General features: G+C 46.7%; 2 protein-coding genes and 1 long non-coding RNA gene across 4 annotated transcripts; 2 read left to right on the top strand and 1 right to left on the bottom strand.

The window, feature by feature from the left end:
• The first annotated feature begins 2,428 nt into the window (after positions 1-2,428).
• LOC114857933 (hyaluronidase-5-like) lies at positions 2,429-5,329 on the top strand. The gene is made up of 3 exons (XM_029154871.3): positions 2,429-3,358; positions 3,565-3,654; positions 4,214-5,329. The coding sequence occupies exons 1-3, from the start codon at positions 2,453-2,455 to the stop codon at positions 4,541-4,543; spliced, it is 1,326 nt and encodes a 441-aa protein (XP_029010704.1). The 5' UTR covers positions 2,429-2,452; the 3' UTR covers positions 4,544-5,329.
• A 6,094-nt stretch (positions 5,330-11,423) lies between these two features.
• LOC121202314 (uncharacterized) lies at positions 11,424-18,319 on the top strand. 2 transcript variants are annotated; one of them, XR_005897835.2, is made up of 3 exons: positions 11,424-11,642; positions 13,461-13,592; positions 17,123-18,319. It is a non-coding gene; the product is annotated as an uncharacterized LOC121202314 (long non-coding RNA). The 2 variants fall into 2 exon arrangements; XR_008694986.1 differs by lacking the exon at positions 11,424-11,642 and adding an exon at positions 13,219-13,380.
• On the bottom strand, positions 11,674-18,457 carry LOC114857721 (hyaluronidase-4). The gene is made up of 4 exons (XM_029154478.3): positions 18,318-18,457; positions 13,773-14,762; positions 13,477-13,566; positions 11,674-13,174 (listed from the first exon to the last, which is right to left on the bottom strand). The coding sequence occupies exons 2-4, from the start codon at positions 14,727-14,729 to the stop codon at positions 12,692-12,694; spliced, it is 1,530 nt and encodes a 509-aa protein (XP_029010311.1). The 5' UTR covers positions 14,730-14,762; positions 18,318-18,457; the 3' UTR covers positions 11,674-12,691.
• Between the last annotated feature and the right edge of the window lie 2,561 nt (positions 18,458-21,018).

Below are 21,018 nucleotides of genomic sequence, written 5' to 3'. Positions count from 1 at the left end.
GCTCAGCCACTACACCCAGCCAATTAGCAGAGGAAATAATCTTAGCAGCCAGGGACAAGAAGTCACACGCTTGGCATAAAACAAAAAAAAAGGTTTTATCATCTGTGGGAGAACTAACGACAGATGATCATGATGATCATTAGCACCCGTTACTCTGTTGATCATAATCTCTGACTTTGCACAAATGTATCTACAATGTAAGAATTTATGAATTGACAAAAAAAAAACATCATTGTTTTATCACACCTGCCTAAAGCCCTTGACATCACAGGCATGTCCTCGTCCTCTTCTGTGTGATTGTCTGTGAAGGTCCATTTGGACAGAGTCGGAGCGGGCCATGAATCAATGAAAACAGTTTATTTAGTCACAACTAACAACACAAAACACTCCTTGGAAACTAAACAAAATACTCCAGGAGGAAAAACACTTAAGAACAAAGAACTAGAGCGTGGCATGAACAACATGAACATCATTAACAACATGAACAACATGAACAACATGACTAAACAAAACTAGCGAGAGGTGCCAATGCACGTCTCATATGCAGCACAAACGCGTGGCTAACATCAGCAACATGGTTTAACATGAATCAATGGGCTATGGGACTGATGTTTGTGATAATTTTAATCTTCTTTTAATTCACGCCCTCTGACCCAGAAATTAGCAGTTATTTCTGTAATGCGGTAGTTTAGACCTCCTTTTTCGTGACATGCATTCTTCACCAAATCACTTCCTGTTTTATTAACTACTTCCTGTAGCATACGTGACAGCAAATTATCCATCCATCCATTTTCCAAACCGCTGAATCCCAGCTGCGGGGGGCTGAAGCCTATCCCAGCTGGCTATGGGCGAGAGGCAGGGTACCTGGACAGCCGCCAGGCCATCGCAGGGCAACACAGAGACAGACAGCCATTTACACACACAGGCAATGGAGAGAAGTCAATCAACCTAATGCACGTCTAATGCACCTAATGAGCCGAACCCACGCAAACGTACCAGGACCGGGAATCAACCCCAGAACTTCTTACTGTGAGGCAACGGTGCTACCCACCGCCGCCCACAGCAAATTATTCGGAAGAAGACTTTAAATCAACTTAATATTTTTGGATAAGTAAAAACATTTGGGTTCCACAGCTGCTGACAGCTACAGTTGTGGTCCAGGGTAAAAGAAACAGAAGGCTGAGCCAGCCCACGATTCTAACAATATTGTTAAATTGCACATTAAGTCATTATTGTGTAAATTCGGTAGAGTTCAGGACACCCCTCCACCAAAGAGATCACCCCATGCCTATGTGTGTGTGTGTGTGTGTGTGTGTGTGTGTGTGTGTGTGTGTGTGTGTGTGTGTGTGTGTGTGTGTGTGTGTGTGTGTGTGTGTGTGTGTGTGTGTGTGTGTGTGTGTGTGTGTGTGTGTGAAACGGGTGGTGGTAATGTGCTGGCATTTCCCATTAATGGTCTCAAAAAGGCCAGTAGAAGTCTGCTCTGAGAAAAAAAGAGCATCTTCTTGAGAATTTCCTCTCCTCCTCCTCCCTCCACTTTCTTCTATCCCCTGTATATAATGCTCACAGAGCCATGCGTCTTCGTCCTGTTCATCTGCCATCATCCATCCACAGACTACTGTACCTGAACAAGGAGCAGAACAAGTTCCCCAGAGAGGTGAGTGGGTCTTAACTAATAATTAGTGGAGAAAAAAAGTGTGTCAGGACACTAGTCACATAAATACTTAGCTCTGACTTTTTATTTCTGCATGCAACAAAAAAAGACGCTGGTTGAAGAGGTCTTCAAATCAAACACTCAGCGTCTATTCAAGATAAATTATCCTCCTGTAGCAAAAACAAAAATGCCCTTTGCTAATGTGCCTTCATGTAAAAAGAACCTTTGTCTATTATTTTGTTGAACATTTGAATTAAAGCTTTCATTGCTTCTTGGCATCGTGAAGTTTTCATGTATTACCATCCATCCATTTTCCGCTGAATCCCATATGCCAGGTCGCGGGGGTGCTGGAGCCTACATGTATCACCAAAATCTTTAAATAGAATATTAAAATACATAAAAAACTAACTCAGGTAAAACATAGGTTTAAAGTAAACCTCCTTCCTTTTTTCCAAAGTCGCCAAAGACGAAGTGGAGCAGAAACGTCTGTTGCACCCTAGCGTCATGTATTTCTTTATTTCTAGCTGAATGTATCTGGTGTCTGGTGTATGAGGTGCCGAATGTAAAAGGAGCACCTGTAACCAGTTTTCTTACGTTTAGTTAAATGTGCTAAAGTCTAAATGTAAATGTTAAATCTAAATGTTAAATGTTTAATGTGCCCTGTTGTGTTGATACACAGCTCAGAGTTCAGTCTCGTTCAGACCCACGCGCTCATTCTCAAATGCTTTTGCAGTTTGTCTGATGTTTTTTCCGAATCGTTTCACCTTCTCACACAGACTTCTATCGTCCGGTGCCGCCATCATGGCCCTGTTCTTCCTGTTTTGGGTCACAATCTTAATGTCTATTAGTATCATTCACACTTTGCCTCCTACCGCCCCCCCGCTGATCCCAGACCACCCCTTCGTGGCCATATGGAACGCTCCTGTGGACCAGTGCCGAAGGCTGGACCTGGTGCTGGACACTGGGGCCTTCCAGGAGGTGACGACACCCGCCACCGTGCCCGGTCAGTACCTCTCCCTCTTCTTCGAGGAGCGCCTGGGCAATTACCCTAGAATCGACAGGAACAACGTGAGCCACCACGGAGCCGTCCCCCAAAGAGTCGACCTGACAGAGCATCTGGCCAAGGCGAAAAAGCAGATTAACAGTTACATCCCCAAGGATTCCAGTCCTGGACTGGCCGTCATTGACTGGGAGTCGTGGCGTCCGCTGTGGGACCAGAACTGGGGCTCAAAACGAATGTATCAGAGTCTGTCCCGCGTTTATGCTGAAGAACAGGCCCCGCATTTATCCTCCCAGGCCGCCTCTAAAGCCGCCAAGCATCAGTTTGAGCGCGCGGCCCGCTCCTTGATGGAGGAGACCCTCCGCCTCGGGGTCCGAGAGCGTCCCAGCCGCCGCTGGGGCTTCTACCTGTTCCCCGACTGCTACAACTACGGCTGGGAGACGCCTGCGTACACGGGGAGGTGCTCCGATAAGACCCAGAGGCAGAACGAGCAGATGCTGTGGCTGTGGGAGCGCAGCACCGCCCTCTTCCCCTCCATCTACCTCCCCCAGTCGCTCCACAGCTCCCACAACGCCGCGCTCTACGTGCGGCACCGCGTCCAGGAGGCCGTGAGGGTGGCGGCGCTGCCCAGACGTCCGTTCACGAGCCCGGTCTACGTCTACTCCAGGCCGCTGTACAGGGACCAGAACACCAGGTTCCTCAGCGAGGTGAGCGGGTCCGGTGGCTTCGAACCGGCATTAGAAGCTGTCCAGCTCTTCATCTGTGAGATACAGTAACATTCCAGAGCTTTTTTTGCTTTTGTCTGAAAAGTAATAGAGGGCAAATCCATTTAATCCTGGTCCTGATTGGCCGGATTGTTTTATTACACACACAAAGCCTGTTACACAGTACGTTATGAGCTGCTGTGTTCCAGATGGACCTGGTGAGTTCTGTGGGAGAGAGCGCCGCTCTGGGAGCTGCAGGAGTTGTGATGTGGGGCTCCAGCAAAGACTTCACCACAAAGGTAACGGCCTCTGAACCTGAGCTGGGAGCCCTTCGTCCTCAACATGTTCGTAACGTGACAACGCTGTAAGAAACAGATCCAAAGCTTTTTAGCGAATGACTTTGTTTCCTGTTTACGAAAAAGCTCGACTGTGACCTGATGTGATAAAACGCCAACAAGTGTGAATGGAGCAGTGTGACGAGGCTTTAGTCAGCGAATTAAACAGAGCTTGGTTCCTCTTTTAGGATGAACTGCTTTGGTTCCGTCGTCAAGGCGATGGTGGACAGCAGCTTCACATCAGGCCTGAATGTGTGGTTTGGCTCAAAGCAGTGGTTCAGGCTCCAGCTCATTACTGCACCTGGATGATCAGTGTCCACATTCACCTGTAACACTGACTGACAGTGGTTGGGTCTCCTCCCTCCATTCATTGTTTACTGCAGCTTCTGCCGCTGCATTCTAGCCCTCATTTAGTCAACGTGCTTCTGGTTCTGGTGTCAAATACTGCTGCTGATGACGTCAGAAGGCGAAAGCTGTGCTCAGTCTCTCCCCCTATGACTCCTCACACCCGTCTCCTCTGCAGGAGGCCTGTGAGTCCCTGTCCCACCACCTGACCTCCTCCTTGAACCCGTACCTCACCAACGTGACGGCGGCCGCCATGCTGTGCAGCCAGGCCCTGTGCCAGGGGAGGGGCCGCTGCGTCAGGAAGAGGCACGACTCCAGCCACTACCTGCACCTCGACCCCCAGCGCTTCATGGTGCTGCAGGCCGGAGGGAAGTACGTGGCCGTGGGGGTTCCTTCTGAGGCCGCGCTCAGAGACTGGGAGGAGAGGTTCACCTGCCAGTGCTACGCGGGGTCTCCGTGTGAGGCCAAACTGGTGCCTCTGACCAAAGTCAAAGCCATCTGGGTCTGATGTATTTTTTCTTTTGGTTTTATGGTAGGTGGTGTTCAGCATTAGGGGCAGTACCACCACCTACTATGCTGTATGTGGATCAATTAGAATACCAAAAGATAAATGCTGCTCATATTTCTCTCAAACGTCACCAAAGCTCTTGACACAGTCACCCTGTGCTTCACATCCATGTATCCCCTGCTGTCTCCCTCTAACATGTGCCTCTGAATCGTTCTGTTCACACCAACCAACAGCGAGCACTTATTTAGTTTTGTGTGACCCAATTTTAACCTTGACATTATATTGTCCTCCTTTATTCCCTCCTGTTGCCCCAATGCTGCACTTGTTCCCGCTGTCCCAGTGATCTTGTCCCTGTGGATGATTTTACTTTTGATTGTGGTTTTAGCTTCTGTTTTGCTTGACTGCATCATTTGCCATGCGGTTCCCTTTATTTTCCTTGTGAGCCAGTATCCACATACATGTAACTGCTGTCTTTTAACTGGTGCATTCTGGATAGTGCTTCATAGATTTCACTATATATACACAATAGATTTCATAGACTCTGAGCACAGAACAACTGGCTGGTTTAACGTGCCCTGCAATGCTACTGTAATAGCCAAGAATTCTACTGTACAACCTGCAAGATGGTCTGATGTTCTTTTTTTAACAATGCTTGTTAAACTGGATGGTAAATGCATATCCTGTCCTTCCTGTGATTGTGAACCAACCAACACTGATGACTAATCTGACTCTTTGAGAAGATGATTGGTGAATATTAGTGTTTTAGTTTTTCCTATAAGGATTGTTTTATATGCTCTGAAAAAAACAACATTTATCATGGTTGAAAAAGTCCTGTATTAATTACACCACCCTGGGAACCACCACATACTGTACAGTACTTACCTGAATATGCTGTTCCAATTCTAACTTGATCACACCTGTCAAATAAAAATACTCTGGACCAATTCCTGAAATTAAAAAATTACTGCTGCCTCTTTCCCAGCTACAGGTTAAAGGCGTCACTGAAACGCAACGTTACGCTCCCACACAGGCCGATGAAGCTGCTTGGTTTGCTCTCTGCTCCACCGGAGTCTTCTTTCAGTAGTTGGAAAATTAGTCTTTTTTCTTTTTCTGTTTTTTTTCTCAAAACGAAAAAACGTCAAACTCACTCAAAGAATTCTCATTTGGGACCGATCTCTTCATTGAACCAATCAGCAGCGCCGCTGATGTGATTGGCAGAGAGGAGGAGCCAACCAGGTATGAGTGAAAACAATAAACCAATCAGCAATTAAAATGTAATAATGAAAAACGACTCGTTTTGGGAGGTTTAACAGTGTGCTTTCAGTCAATTCCGTTTGTCACCATAGCAAAGACAACGAGACAACCGGTATGTTTGGTATTATATCTTCAGGACAAATTAATAAATAATCAAAAGACGGCGCGATTTCAGAAAGGAAAAAATATAGATATATTACATATTGTAATGTATTGTAAGTGTAACTAACTTTATTTGTTAAGCACTTTCAAAACAACTGAATTGATCAAAGTGCTTTACAGATAAAAGCGTCAAAACAATCAGAAGGTCCGTGTACGTTTTAATAGTGTGTGTGTGTGTGTGTGTGTGTGAGAGAGAGAGAGAGAGAGAGAGAGAGAGAACCCGTTTTTGTTTTTTTGTGTATGAATTTCTCTGGAAAGAAGGAGATGCTTTTTCTCATAAGGACCTCTGTGACCATTAACTGGAATTTTCCACGTGTTACGGTGTGAGCTGATTTTTATACTGGTCCCCTTAATGTATTATAGAAATGTGAGAAAACATGTTGTGTCATTTACTTAAATGAGAAAACTAGTTACACGTGCTCCTTTTAAATAGCATTATTCCTGCACGGTCACAGGCCTGCTGCTGCTGCTGTCTGGCTCTGTCCACTGGCCCCTCCGGATGGAAACCCCAAAGTCCGGGATGAGTGTGTATGACTAATGCAATGAAAACTGCACAGCATTCCACTTAGGAGGGATGGTACCCATTCTCTCTCTCAAACATGCTCTCTCTCATCACCCACACACACACACACGCGCGCACACACACGCGCACACACACACACACACGAGGACAGACATGGAGCCGGAACCAGAACGTGGGACCGTTACTGGATGTGACCTACAGCCTTGGATGATTACTTAGGCAAATATTGAGTTAACGGTGGGTTTCCCACAGGTTAGATATCACTTTTGAAAATGAAGAATGGAACGTGAGTTTGAGAAAATATACAACACTTCCTTATTTCACACAGATTAAAATAGTTTATAATATAATAGTCGAGCTCACCCCCCACACAATAAACAAAACAAACAACTTCAAAACCAATGACAAACAAAGCAGCAGTGGTTTCTCTCGCTCCGCTCGCGCCCTTCGTTGCTGCCAGAAGAGGACAAAGCCACCTGGAGTTTCTGCAAATCCGACGCATGTTAGATGGAACCTGCATCACAGGTGGACCCACGTCTCTCTGACTCTTCTGGAGGGCTGTTGGTGAAGGCATTCCCATCAGGCCTTGCTCCGTTGTCTGCCTCGACAGGGCATCTGCATTTCTATGGATATCATATGCTGTAATTAAACACATGCAGAGGGCTCCGCCGCCCAGCGTTGTTCAGTAGCACCCAGCTTGGCTTAGAGGATTGTTGTCAGTCCATAACACGCACTGCTGTCCCCACAAGAACTCCCTAAACTCCTCCGTCATGGACCACTTCATGGCCAGGAACTCTAACTTCATGGCGCTACAGTGCTTCCTGCCGGATGTCGGCTTCGGCTGCTTAACGAACCGGTCTCACCTCGCCACCTTTGCTCCTGAGACAGCACTGCATCAAAGCCACCATGACTAGCGTCTACTTCCAAAATAAAAGCAAGAGAGAAACTAGCAATGGATGAATGTTTGAGAGAGAGAATGGGTAAGTGTGACCCTCCACCGAACCATCCCTCCTAAGTGGGATGCTGTGCACTTTTAATTGCATTAGTCATAATGTGTGTGTGAGAGAGACAGAGTTCTTCCAGAAGTCAGCTTCGATTCTGAATTCATCTTGGCTTAATTTCGTTTTTTTCTTTTGTTGCTGCTGCTCTGTGCGCTCTGTAAGCAAACACGCGCAGCTCATTGGTCTGTGACGAGCTGTTTAATATCCCCACCAAAGCTGCGAAAACGAGGAAATTCGTATTTTTTCGTTTTCTGTTTTCTTTTCAAAACGAATCAGTTAACTAATTCTGTGTCTAGTTTGGAAAACATCGTTTTCAGTTGGTTTATTGGTTTTTAACACAGTGCTTTAATTAAATTCCGTTTGTCGCTTGAATGAAGAGAAACGGGAAAACGGACGTGTTTTGTATTTTATCTTATACATTAATTAACCATGAGACGGCTTGGTTTCAGTCGATATCGTTAGAGAAGAAAATATAAATGTATTCCTTAATTTGCATATGATCACCGAAATCCTGGCCTAGTTATACTCTATTTCAAAATAAGGTACAGGCAGAGGTCAGAACCAGGAAAGCAGATACGTTAACGACAGACAGGCGTGTCTTTATTTTACTCCTTTTTTTAATAACCACATTTGCGCGTGCTTCCATGAACCACGTACACCTTCTTCCACTACCATCTCCACGCCCTTAGCGCCCCCTGGCGGTAATCATTACTATTACAATTGCACTGATCGACTTATCCCCCTTTCAGTGCAATCATTAATCCTAGCACATTTTAACACATTCAAACAACAAATTGGCAATGCCATGAATATGTCTGTGCTTAGAACCAACACATTACTACCAGATACAATAGAGCGTTATCATACTCCTTCCTTGTTTATTTCCTTACAAATTTAGTGTATCTGGCTCCTTTATTACCCGTGCAGATCTTTTAGGTTCTGAGTTAGTTACTGCCATGTCCATTTTACAGTCTGCCAGAGATGACGTAAGGTTCAGGCCTTTGTGCTCACTGTCCAGTGCATCACTTGTTCGTGGAGTTTTTAAGAGACTGTGTCGGTTCCGTCCGAGAACTGGTTTTCCAACCATCAGGATCTTCAATCACCATATCATCTCTGACCAGTGCTGGTGGCACTTTAGATGAAGTGTCATAAAGGCTTTTCTGTCACTGTAGTCGTTTTCCAAGCTTCACGGGTATTTTCCTTCTCTGGTTTGGGCAGCTTAGCAATGTGGTCCGTATCTTTCTGTTTATTAGCAGTTCAGCAGGAGAGAATCCGCACTGAAGACGAGATGCTCAATAGCTGAAAAGAGCTAGAGGGGGATCAGTTACTGTCCAATGCTTTTCTCAGGAGTTGCTTTATGGGCACAAACATTCTGCCTCTCTGTTTTAGCATATGTTGTCCAGTTAGCTTAGCTTAGTTTAGGCAGTTCAGGAAGGTTACAAAACACATGCAATTAAGAAATAAACACACCAGTAGGATAATAGAGCAGCTTGCTCATTCGATTGGTTGTTTTGATCACGTGGGTGTTTCTATTAGGGGATTCAGTAGCACCTGTTCCCCTGTGTGTATGGTATATTACCCGAGAGCACAAGGCCCCTGCCTTATTTTTATTGTCGAGTGGTTGTGTGACATACCAGTGTAGTGCTCTGTAGGTGAACTGATTTATTCTTCTGCTACGGATGTGAAGTGAGGGCAGTTCACAATTCTGGCCACAAGGGGGCAGCTCCGTGCTGATGAGACGGCGCGGGGAGTCCTGCAATGGGGAAATTTACCTCTACCTCTTACTTTCACTTAGGCTTCATAGACGGCTCCATGTTGGGTACAAAGTGTGCAGTGAGCTGTGGGACAACGCGCCAATGCCGTGCCTGAAATGGATGGAGGAGCCTGTGTACACTGAGGTTTGGTCTGCAGCCCCTGACTTGTTAAAGTGATTATGAAAAAACTGCAATTTGTAAGTTAGTGTTTTATTATCATGCAGTTACATCACTGTTTTTTCTTTTAATAATTGTTTCTGTATTCAGAAACATTAAAAAGGCTTTTGTTTGAAACTGTATTTCATGGCTCACAATGCTGGACAGCTAACACACTCACAGGACCTGTACCACCATCAGCCTCTCTGCTAGTGCTCTCCTCCACTGAGGTGTTGTTTTACTTGGACCATGTCTCTACCAGAACACAACAGCCACGTGACAACATTCCTAGGAATGATGAGTTTACTCTCATGGTTTTACTTATCTACTGTAGAGATCTAGTGGCCACATGTTGTCTAAGCAGCTTCAAATAGCAAGAAGCTGATGTTAAACTGGTTCAAAGCTTAATAACAAGCTCTCACATTCACTAACAGCAAGACAACACAGACCCAACTGTTACAGACTAACCATAGTTGTTCATCCGTTTGGCTTGAGCTTCACAAATGTCAGGAAAACTCTTCTTCTCTCCTTAAATTGACATGTGGTGATGAAAGAATATTTGTATGAGCCACTGGGGGGTTACTCTGGTTGTTTAGGTTTGTTATTGATGCATTATTTCATTCATTATAGCATTTATTATATTCCTAGTTTCATACAGTACAAGCCAAATTGCTGCTTAACTTGTTCTTTGTTGTAAGGTATTAGTGAGGCACAATGCTTGTTTGTACTGACAGACGCTGTGATGAGTAAAGAGAAACACGGGCAGGTCAAGAAAAGTGTGAAGAAGAAGCACTGTCATCCAGGATCTTTAGATATAATACATGCATGACTGTAGAATAACATTTGGTGCAACCGCAGAAAAGTCAGAAGACACAGAGACAGAGATGTTAAGATGGGACAACAGTTTGAACCAGACTGTCACCAGGTCAGAACACAGGGGTCAGTAGAAAAAGGACGGCCCTCGGACCTCGCACTACAAAAACAGCTTCATCCCAACTGCAGTCAGTCTATTGAACTGTGATTGTAATTGTCTCAGTCTGTCCTGTCTTCTGTCACTTTTCTGTGGAATAAATGCTTTGTTGACCCTAGATCTTATTGCTCTGGACGTCATTTTGGGGATTTTACCATTTGGACTCAGAATAATTTTGAGACCCTGCTGTTGGGACTTAGAATGATTTGGAAGATTACTGGTTGGGACGTTTATTTCCACTTTGTGGGGAAGTTAATAATTTTCTGGAACCTTACTACTGTGGATTTAGTTTATTTTTCTTTGTTTTGGGATTTATTATTTAATTGCTAGAATTCACATGTTTTTGACTTTTATCATTTCACTCTCACTTTTATCAAGAATAATTTACGCCTATTGGATTTATAAAAGTCAGACTGAAATACAAATTTCAATGGCTTTAATTTCGACGCTATACAGTACATACATACTGTACAACCATGACAGTGAACTCATCATTCATGTTTTTATCATGGAATGTTGGCTGTTGTGGTCTGGTAGAGGCACGGTCTGAGTGATAGAACACCTTAGTGCAGTAGAGCATAGGAGAGAGAGGCTGATCTAAGTGTTATAGATGTCCAGCATTGTGAGCCATGAAGTACACAGTTCCAAACAACGGCCTTTTCATTTTTTCTGAATACAAAAAACAATTATTAAAAGAAAAACAGATAATGGTACTTTAACAAGTCACGGGCTGCAGACAAACCTCAGTGTTCACAGGCTCCTCCATTCATTTCAGGCACTGTGTGCAGCCTGCTGCGCACATGGAGCCGTCTATGAAGACTAAGTGAAAGTAAGGTAAAAAAGGTAAACACTGTAGTGTACCTGGTGGAGTCTTTTAATGTTTTAAGACATTATGATTGATCTCACTGAGGTCAATATGCTTAAAATTGTGGCTAATAATACTTTTTGTAAATTCATATGCAACACACTACTCACCAACTCTATCTGCCCCAGTTACGACTGATTACCTTGATCAGGTGTGTTCAGTCAATCAGCAGGTGAAAAAGCTGAGTGACAGCAGGGAGAGTTGGAAACCCAGCAGGACAGGCCACAGTTAGTGAGGCTGAAGGACTGTGTGTCTGATGTCTGCGGCACGGACCGCAAACGAAAGAAACAACTGGCTCCTTTCAAACGGACTGGCTGTGCTGCCACAAACCCACTGTACAGTTTTCAACCTGTGATAACGTCTGGACTAACGGGACATTGTGACATGAAAAACATTAGCGTCCACAATGAAAAGGTAAAGGAAAACAACAGGACAAATAAAAATAAGTTTTATTATTATTTTTTTATTTATTTTTCTAAAAAATAACTGATGACACCAACTTAGATTTTTAAGTCAAGTAAAGTCAAAGTCTTGTGTTGATTTGCAGTCCTGTGTTAACTAAAAAAGGCGGAAGTCCTGTGTTAACTGAAAGCAAAATCTCATGTTTTTATTAATGTCCGTTGTAAGTGTTAAGTCCTGTGGAGGTATTTTAATTCAAAGTTCTGTTTTAAGTGCGTAAAGCGAGTTAAAGCCAGTATCACTGTTTGGTCCCCTCTGTAATAATTAAAGTAATTGTATTTGCCCATAGTGAACATGAAGATACTCGTTCAAGTTCTTTTATTGTAAGTCTGGCTCTGGAGAAGTCAGTGTCTGAACATGAACCTCACCACACGCCTCTGAAGGAGTTAATGCTTGACTTCAGAGGTTCCCTCCACGCACTGGTGAACATCCAGGGCTCAGACAGAGACTGTGGACTCAATTAAATACCTGGAAGTTCACTTCCAAAATAAACTGGACTGGTCAAACAACTCAGGCGCTCTGTATAAGAAGGGTCAACGTCGCCTCCACCTAATGAGGAGACTCAATAAGGACTTTCCATGACACTGTGCTGGCCTCAGTAGTCCTGTATGGAGTTGTGTGCTTGGTGGGGGGCAGTACAGACATGAATACACACAACCCCCTAACCACAGACATCCACAGGCGCAAAGTACACAACAATGCTCATATGCATTTTATATAAAGCCTGGAACGTCTTGATCTCAGCCAGGTTAAAAAAAACTGTCCTGGTGCCTTATTTGGTTTCAAATTTAATCAAACCTTCAGTTTAAGAAAGAGCTCAACTGTTTGGAATTGTGGTGTTTTAGGAGTGATTCAGTGTAGCAAGTACAACAACAAGTTCAGAACTAACTAGAAAGAAACTTAAAACCACAATAAGTGTTAGTGTTTGAAAACTACTGCAGCTCAGACGCTACAGAAGGTAAACAGACAGCGTCCAGGCTTCATTCAGCCTCAAATCCAAACCATCAGCTGACTGTGTTCAGAGATGAGGTCCACAGTATCAGTACCAGCAGGAGAGGAAGGCTGCAGCCGTGTGAGGACGCAGCGCTCTCTCCCTCTCTCTGCTCGTCCTCCCACTCCGTCCTCTTCCTCTCCCTCTCCTTCTCCTCCTCCTCCCTCCCTCCGTCCTCCTCCTTCACTTCGTTGACGCTGTCGCATCGCGGGCCCTCGTGGCCCTCGTAGCAGTGACAGCGGAAGCGCTCGGTCAGCAGCTGCAGCTCGTGCGGCGACGTCCACCCGCTGACGGTGAAGTCTCCGTCGCCGGAGGCCTGGATGAGGTGGTGGTCGGCGCTCAGGTGGAGGTAGTGGCGAGCGCGGGGGTCTCGGCGGACGCAGCGTCCGTTCCCCTGGCACAGGAAGTCGCTGCAGAGCTCGGCGGCTCGCGTCACGTTGACGATGTACTGACCCAGGCGACGGCCGAGGAAGGACCTGACCCTGGTGCAGTTGTACTGTGGAGAGAGAAGGATCCTAATTAGTCTGTCGGACGCTGGTTAGACGTCTTCCATGGAGACGCCATCACAGCAGCCTCTAAACCATGGGAATTACACAGCGAACAGCGACCACATGATGTCAGGCTTCTATTGTCTGCTGTTTACAGCCGCGGTTTGTCTGGAGTCCAAAACAAACCAGAAGCTTTTTCACATGGAAACACAGTGTGAGAGAAAAGACCAAACATGTATTTTAATGTTGTCTGCGTCACTGATTCATCAGCTGACTGATCGTGGTCTCTTACAGGCTGACAGACACCTACCCTGGATGAGGTCAGGTTCAGGTCCCCCCAGATGACGAACCCTGCAGCTCCCAGAGCAGCGCTCTCCCCGATGGTGTGGATCAAATCCTTCTGCAGGAAACACGTGGCATCAGAAGGTTTGAGACAGTCACATGTTAAAACTGACACATACTGACACAGTATGTGTATATATATATATGTGTGTGTGTGTGGCAGCTGTTGTTGTGTGAGTCTCCACTAGGGGGCAGCAGCGGTTCATCTCTATGACTTTAATTAGAGGTTCTGTCTTCTCCTCTGTCACGCGCTGCTTCTCTTACCGTGGTGAGAAAGGACAGGGCCTCCTCTCGGTACCCCAGCCTCAGGTACACGTAGGTGGGGAGCTCGTGCTCCTTGGAGGTGAGCGAGGCGACCCGCAGCGCCTCCCGGACCCGGTGCTGGGTGAAGTGCAGGTTGCCGACGCTGTTGGCGTGGCGTTTCCTGATGGCCACGGAGGGGAAGAGCGCCGTGCTGCTGTTCCACAGCCACAGCAGCTCGTCGTTCCTCGCCGCCTCCAGCATCGGGCAGAAGCCCGTGTAGTTCTGCTCGTGCAGGTTGTAGTTGTGGCAGTCGGGGTAGAGGTAGAAGCCCCAGAGGCCGTTGGGCCGCAGCTTGGTCCCCAGCTGAATAGTCCTCTGCATGAAGACGCGCGCGCTCTTCTCGAAGCGGCGCCGCGCCAGCTCCTCCACCTGCTGCTCCGTCACGTTGACGTACGCCCCGGCGGTCAGCTCCTTGGACCGCTGCCGGTAGATGTCCTTCTTGTGCCAGTTCCGGCCCCACTGAGGCCGCCAGAACTCCCAGTCAATGACGGCCAGGCCGCGGAAGTCCTCCCGGGGGATGAAGTGGTTGATGTCCTGGAAGGCCTTGAACAGGTGCAGGTCCAGGCTGCAGTTCTGGGGCAGGCCGCCGTTGACAGCGGCGCCCTGCGGCGTGTAGTACGGGTAGTAGCCCAGGCGGTTGGCGTAGAAGATGGTGACGTTCTGGCCGGTCCAGTCGGCGCGCGGGCTCCCGTGGATGTGGAAGAGGCGGTTGAGGTTGGTGCTGATGTTGTACTTGATGGCGCACATGTCCAGTGGCGCGTTCCAGGCGGCGATGAAGGGCTTCCGACCAATCAGAGGGAGCTTGGCGGGTTTCTGGGCGACGGCGGCGTGGACGAGCAGCAGCAGCCAGTGGCAGGCGAGGCCCACGGGAACGACGCGGCGGGAGGAGGATGCCCTGCCCGCGGACGCTGCTGGCATGCTGGGCTTCAGGAGGAGCAGCTGTCAATCATCCTGAAGGAGGCGGGAGCAGAGGCATGAGAAGGACGGAGCTGGACAAAACACTGCAGAAACGCTAAATCGAGGCTTTAATGGCCTTGACGTGTGTCGGAGCGTCTGCAGAAGCCTCTTTAAATTTATTTGACCTTCGGACTGTTTTTATATTGTTCCCACTCAATGACTTCATGGAGTCACAGTTTGATGAGCTCCACGGTTCCTCTGTACTGGTCATCCATAACGCCCCCTCATAAATAGACGTCTGTTTTGCCGTTCTCGCAGCTTAATAGTGGCTCACGAAGGCTTTTACACGTCTGATAGTTTTTCCAAGTCTGGCAGATTCATACTTTTTAATTATGTTACATAGATATTTTGGATTTTACAGACAAAGCAACTGTGACAAACATGGCAGATGTTTGTTGTAGCACCGATTCTCGCTTGCTTTGTACATGGATGACTTGGTTTAATTACTGTATATCCCCAAAACTAACTGTAGAAAGACGCTGCTGTCTCATGGAGTCCTTAGTGTGGTCACGGCCTCCACAGAGTACAACACGCTGGACTCAGAGGTCAAAGGGAGGAAGTCGGTTGACACCCAGCGACTGGAAGCAGGACTTTCCTGCAGCCGCTGCTTCCCGTCCACATCTAGTCCTGCTCAGGCCAGAAGTGAAGCCACAATGACAGGCTGCCCTGCCAGCAGCCTTCACTAGGTTCCTGTGTGTGCTGTGCCACCTTTTCAGCTGCTTCAACCAAACATCTAGTCTCAGACGCAAACACAGATTTACTTCAGTCACAGTTTTGAATGCAATAACCTTTTAAAGTTATTTTTAATCCCGTGTTCATTCTATCTGTAAAGAATATAATCATCTAATGGGAGCACAAATGCATGTGAAGCTGGAGTGTTGTTACTTTTCAACGCACTAATGCATTAAATAAGTTAAATACTGGATAACTATGCAAACCAAACATTTATTTTTCCTTTCCCTGTTTTCTGTGTGATGGGAATTAATTTGCCGGCTGTTCTTCCTGAAAGCAGAACATTTTTTTCAAAGTATGTTGTAGCGGTAAACGCATGGATGACTGGTTAATGACTGTCGATTCCATCTGAAACCACCACGTGAAGTCTTACAGAACAGAGCAGACGTGATTCCATAGGGTCCAATGGGCCCATATTGAACTTGACTTCGCCTAGGCGCATTTCATGCATTTTTTATTTTTTATTTTCTATCTAAGATTTACTTGCAGCTGAGTCTGGCTAGATGACATCCAGATGTGAGAGATCTTCATGTGCTTCTATTCTGGCTTACTTGGTGCATGTTTCAGATTCACTTCCTGTTCATTTAACTGATTAACCACATGAGGTCCGGTTGTCATGATGACAGTCTTACATGTGATTTAAAGGAGCCTCACATTGACTGCAGCCTTAGATGGACTCATCAAGAGTGTGACAATCATCAGGTGCGGTTCAGAGTCTTAACTGAACGCAGCACCCATTAGCTCCAGCCACCAGTTAAACACATCAGACTGTAGTTCATCTTTAAAGCTTGGCTTAGTGTCAAAGTGTATTATTCATCCAGAGGCTGGTCTGGCATCGATTAAGATAAGAGTTTGTTGAAGTCTGCGGTTCTTGTAGAACGGCTCCACTCATTTGACAAGAAATAAAGGCACCATCTAATTTAAATGGTTCTGTTGGAAGGCTGGGGTGAAGTTGAACCAGTGTCTGAAGTTTAGCATCCTTCACCTCTGAGCAGAACCACGATGTAGGTCACGGGTCTGGACAGAGGAGAAGCAGGGGTGTTGCAGGGTGATGGGGCAAATCCCCCTCGTCCTCATAGCTCATAACTAGGTTTGTGATACGTTATCTGTGTTGATGCAAGGACTGAAGGGAGGCCAGTTCTTTCTCATGTGTCCTTCAAGGGGCTTAGGACATCAGGAGTAAATGGAGCTGACGGCCTGATGGAATCATTTCTAAGAGGATCAAAATACAGGAACACTGAGCACGCTGAGAGATGCCAAGTGAGGGAGAAGTACGTTGTGGGTTTGATGCCTGGGAATGGAGCCGAACCCCTGATGGACGGCCGAGCCCAGAAGCCAAATTCACCACATGTGCCATCTGTCATAAACGTCTGTTCCCACAGTAAGAAGACGCCGCCAGGTAACGTTAGGTCTTCATGGGATTCAGGCGTTTTACATTTTTAGACCATCACTGCTTAAACCGGAAACACACAGGTTGTTCAAGTCTGAAGAAATGAACTAGAATGTTTTCCTGGAAGGAGGGAACTTTGCCCCAACTGGCCTGGAAACAGTAGCTGAGTCAAATCTGAATTCATGATAAATGGTTTTGATGAATGATAAAATGAATTTGTCTTTTCTTCTAGAGGATCAGACGCGAAATGCTTCATCAGCTCAAGAGACGCCTCAAAGCGCTGAAGAAAGCTCCAACTGGACGGAAACCATGAAACCCTTTGATCAGGAACCGTCGGGTTCAAACACACAGTGAATGACTCAGCATGAATCACACACGAAGCTGCTCGCACCATTCTAACCAGAGCAAAGAGGAGCCTTTTAAGAACTTCTCCCGGTGCCTCGTGTGGTCGCGCGTCGTGTTCCTCACGCGAGAGCCTGAAAACAAAAGCTGGAGAACATTAACCGCCACAGCCGAAGTCTTTCCACCCAGCGGAGCCAAAGCCCATCACAGCGGCTCCAGAAAGTCCCCTGCCAGGAGCACACACGGCGCTGAGGCTGGGGCTGCGGTGAGTCGTCAGATGAACAAAACAGACAGGGAGCCTCAGCGGAGCAACCACTGGGGGTGAAAACAGGGAAGGTGTGAGGCTGTGGCCTGATGAAGGACCCACGGAGGCTCTTTGTGCTTCAGAGGCCCACAGACACAGACAGACAACTATCATGCATGACTTTGGCTTTTGACTGTGGGAGGGAAGTGGAGCCCGTGCTTTTTGCAGGTCACAAGCTGATACTGTGATGTCAGTGAGTGGGAGCTCAGAAGCAGGAGGAGGATTCCCCAGAGAAGCACCTACAGAAACAAGAGGGCATTGACTGGCATCTGGTCAGCTCCTCATTCTCTAATTTCGTGGCACAGTCCTTTGATCTTTAACCTCAGTCTCTCGGTGGAGAACAGGCTGCAAAACAACACGCTCCCATAAACAGAGAAGTGCTATAAAAAGCGCTGATGAACTTTAATGTCCTCGTCATGCTTTGCTGGCTGTCACTGCTGAGTCAGGGCATCTGATAGATGACTTCACTGCACACAAACGAGATCTTTAACATCTCGAGGTAAAACACCCATCAGTCTCCTGCTGCGTATCCACTTTCTACATGAGACAAACTCTTTCCACTTTGAGGTTATTGTTTAGGGCAGGCCAACATTCCTGTCTGGAGGCCGCCCCCCCTTCCTTGCCTTCCTGCATCCCAGGCGTCTCTCAGCACCCTGAGTTCCTCCTGACTCAGGGCTTAAAACAGACTTTGAGTTGTGCATTTCTGTTTATTACGCAGCTGCGTAAAAGTCAAACCTCATACAAGATAAAACAAACCCAGTACCTTCAAACAGCAGCTCACCTGTACATGCTGCAAATGGACCAGGAATCAGCAGCTGGAGGTACGGGGGCCGTCTCTTCTTTGGAGTCACAGCAGGGAACATGGTGGCCCCGAGCTCATACATCCAACACGCCCGCCGTCGCCCTCCCTGTCAGACTGAAACACAAGTCATCCAACGCTTATATACAGCCTACGGAGGAGAAGAGAGGGAGGAGAGAGCGTCGCCGCCACAACACGGTGATTAGAGCAGAGAGGGAGGGAGGGAGGGGGGTGAGAGACATAGTAAGGAAAGAGAGAGAGAGAGAGAGAGAGAGAGAGAGAGGTTTTAAATCTGTGTGGATGTGCTGAGCTCCTCCGAGTTCTGATCCTCTCTGGAAGAGAAGCCTCAGCTCATCCACTTCAATCAGCCTCATCATGACAGATGCCAATAAAATCCTTCCACTGTAAAACTCTACATACTGTAAAATCTGTGGAGACGACTTATAAAAACATATTAAAAACTATGCACAAAGTATGACTAAACTGACGAATTAGGCAAAAAACAACAACAAACTGACCAACACCATAAACCGACAAATGCGGTGGATTCACCTGGATTAACTCAGACTTTGGAGCATCGACCCCATCAGTAAAGCTACAAGCATCCAGAGTCCAGAGTCCTGTCTTGTTTTTTATCTAACTGTTGAGTAGAGATCTGAGGAAGACGGTTCGTTGGTCTCATATGCGTTTGATTTCTCAGCAGCAAAACCTCAGTTTAGGAAAATCCACATTTGTCATCCAGGGAAAGTTTCCTGAATAAAAGCTGTTTCCATTAGTGGCGTTGAGCAGCATGTTTTCCAACCGTTAAATTAAGACTCATGATGAGGAAGTAAATAAAAACAGGGGGATAGTTTTAATAGAGCAGCTGTTCTTTGCTGCTTATTTTGTCTTATTTGCTGATGGTCGGTGGATGTTGGGACTTTCCCAGCTTTGTGTCCCAGTCAGCTGCAAACAGTGCATCACAGAGTTTATGTTTCATTATTTAAGCATATTATTTATTTGAGCTCCATCACTGATCGGTCCTCAAGGACGCAGCCACACACACTGACAGACAGCTCCACACATGATCTGTGTGTTTGTGGAGGACACACATTCCCACAGAGGGCGGGTGCTGTGTTTGGATTCCTCTGGCCGCGCATTGTGATTCTGCTGCAGATTTGTTTCCACCACCTCCGTGGATGAAAGGCCCACCCTGATCCCATATAGGCCCACGGGCCCCACTCAGCCCCTCACCCGCTCCTTTATCCCTACACGGAAACTCCTGCATCCCGGGGCTGCGGCGCCTGGAATCTCCTCCTGAACACATGGACCGGGTTATGAAAATGACTTGGCTCCGACGTCTCGAGCTCCCTCACCGCTGTAACGGCCTCGGCTGTAATGAGGCATCGAGATGCCGGGGGGCGGGTGAGGGTCCAGGGTCGGGCTGTGCTCAATAGCAGCGGTTTGATGTGGATGGGTTCAGGAGAAAAGTGGCTGGTTTCCATGTGTAAAATGCGCCTGGCGCCAGCTGATGCAGGACGACGGTGGACAGGAATCGATGAGGAGCAGAAAACTGACTTTGGTGGTTTAGTATTGACTTTCTGAACTGTGGTTCCCTCACGCCCGGTACTTTGAGCTTTGTGTGCTTGGCAGACAGACAATCATCCACCACTGTGTTCTTCTTTCCTTTCTGATGGCTTCAGTTCACCGCTGTGCTGATCATGGGGCGTGAGGCAGATTCTGGTGTAAAGCTGCGTTATCAGCTCCTGCTCAGATCTCGCTGAGGCCCTGAAGCTCGTTCTCTCACTCGGATCTTGAGTAACCTCTCGTGGTTCCGTTCCCATGTGTCAGTGAGTTTCAGTGTTTGGCTGCCAGTTTTCCCCAGCGGCCATATTATTGTTTCTGTCCGACCATTTTACAGGCCTCACAGAGTTTCATAACTTCACACAGAGCTCGTGTTGTTGTAGGATGAGGATGTGAGAGGTGGACGGTTGTCAGAGTCAACAGACCGAGCGCTGACACCAGCCACGCTCATGCCTTTATCGGAGGGGGCCACGGCCTGATTATTTCTATTTGAGGTCGTGAGTTAGTTAAGAGTTGTCCCAAAGGGAGTGTGTGTAACAATAATAAAAAGCTCAGCAGCCCGTTCCTCAAAGCCCAGAGCTGCTGCTGTTCTGACTCCATCTTCTGTGTTTTGCCTGGTTGTCGGACCAAATTAGACTTTTCACTATTTTAGCTTGACTGTTTTCACTGGAAACTGGAAGGACTGACTCACACCAGACTTGTCAAAACTCAATTTGTACATAAGAAGTGACTCTGCGATTAAAAGAGAGACGAGTGCCTGAGATTTATTTAGGTTTCACTTTGTCTTGCTTACCTTCGTCACACGAGGCCCTCAGTTCACCAGGATCATCAGCTGTCTCTGTTTAGACCTTGTTGATTGGATGCACCATGGCTGTAAATGTTTAGCTGCTGTCGCTTCCAGCCTGTAATCAGCTGATAAACAATCAAATCACCTCCGCAAACTGAAAACAGAGGTCGGACTCCAGGAACTTTTCATTCACATTTTGGCTTTTGTGTAAGAGTTGTTGAAGAAAGCTCTTTAAAGTATTAGATGAATGAGATGTTTTATGATTTATGATGACAATAACACGAAGCATAACATCTGACTTTACCTGTAACGAGTGATGAGAAACAAATTATT

The sequence above is a fragment of the Betta splendens genome, chromosome 6, assembly GCF_900634795.4.
Source record: "Betta splendens chromosome 6, fBetSpl5.4, whole genome shotgun sequence".
In the NCBI taxonomy this organism is placed as follows: Eukaryota; Metazoa; Chordata; class Actinopteri; order Anabantiformes; family Osphronemidae; genus Betta; species Betta splendens.
The sequence above is the reverse complement of the archived record's forward strand: the minus strand, read 5'-3'. Positions and strand labels throughout refer to the sequence as shown.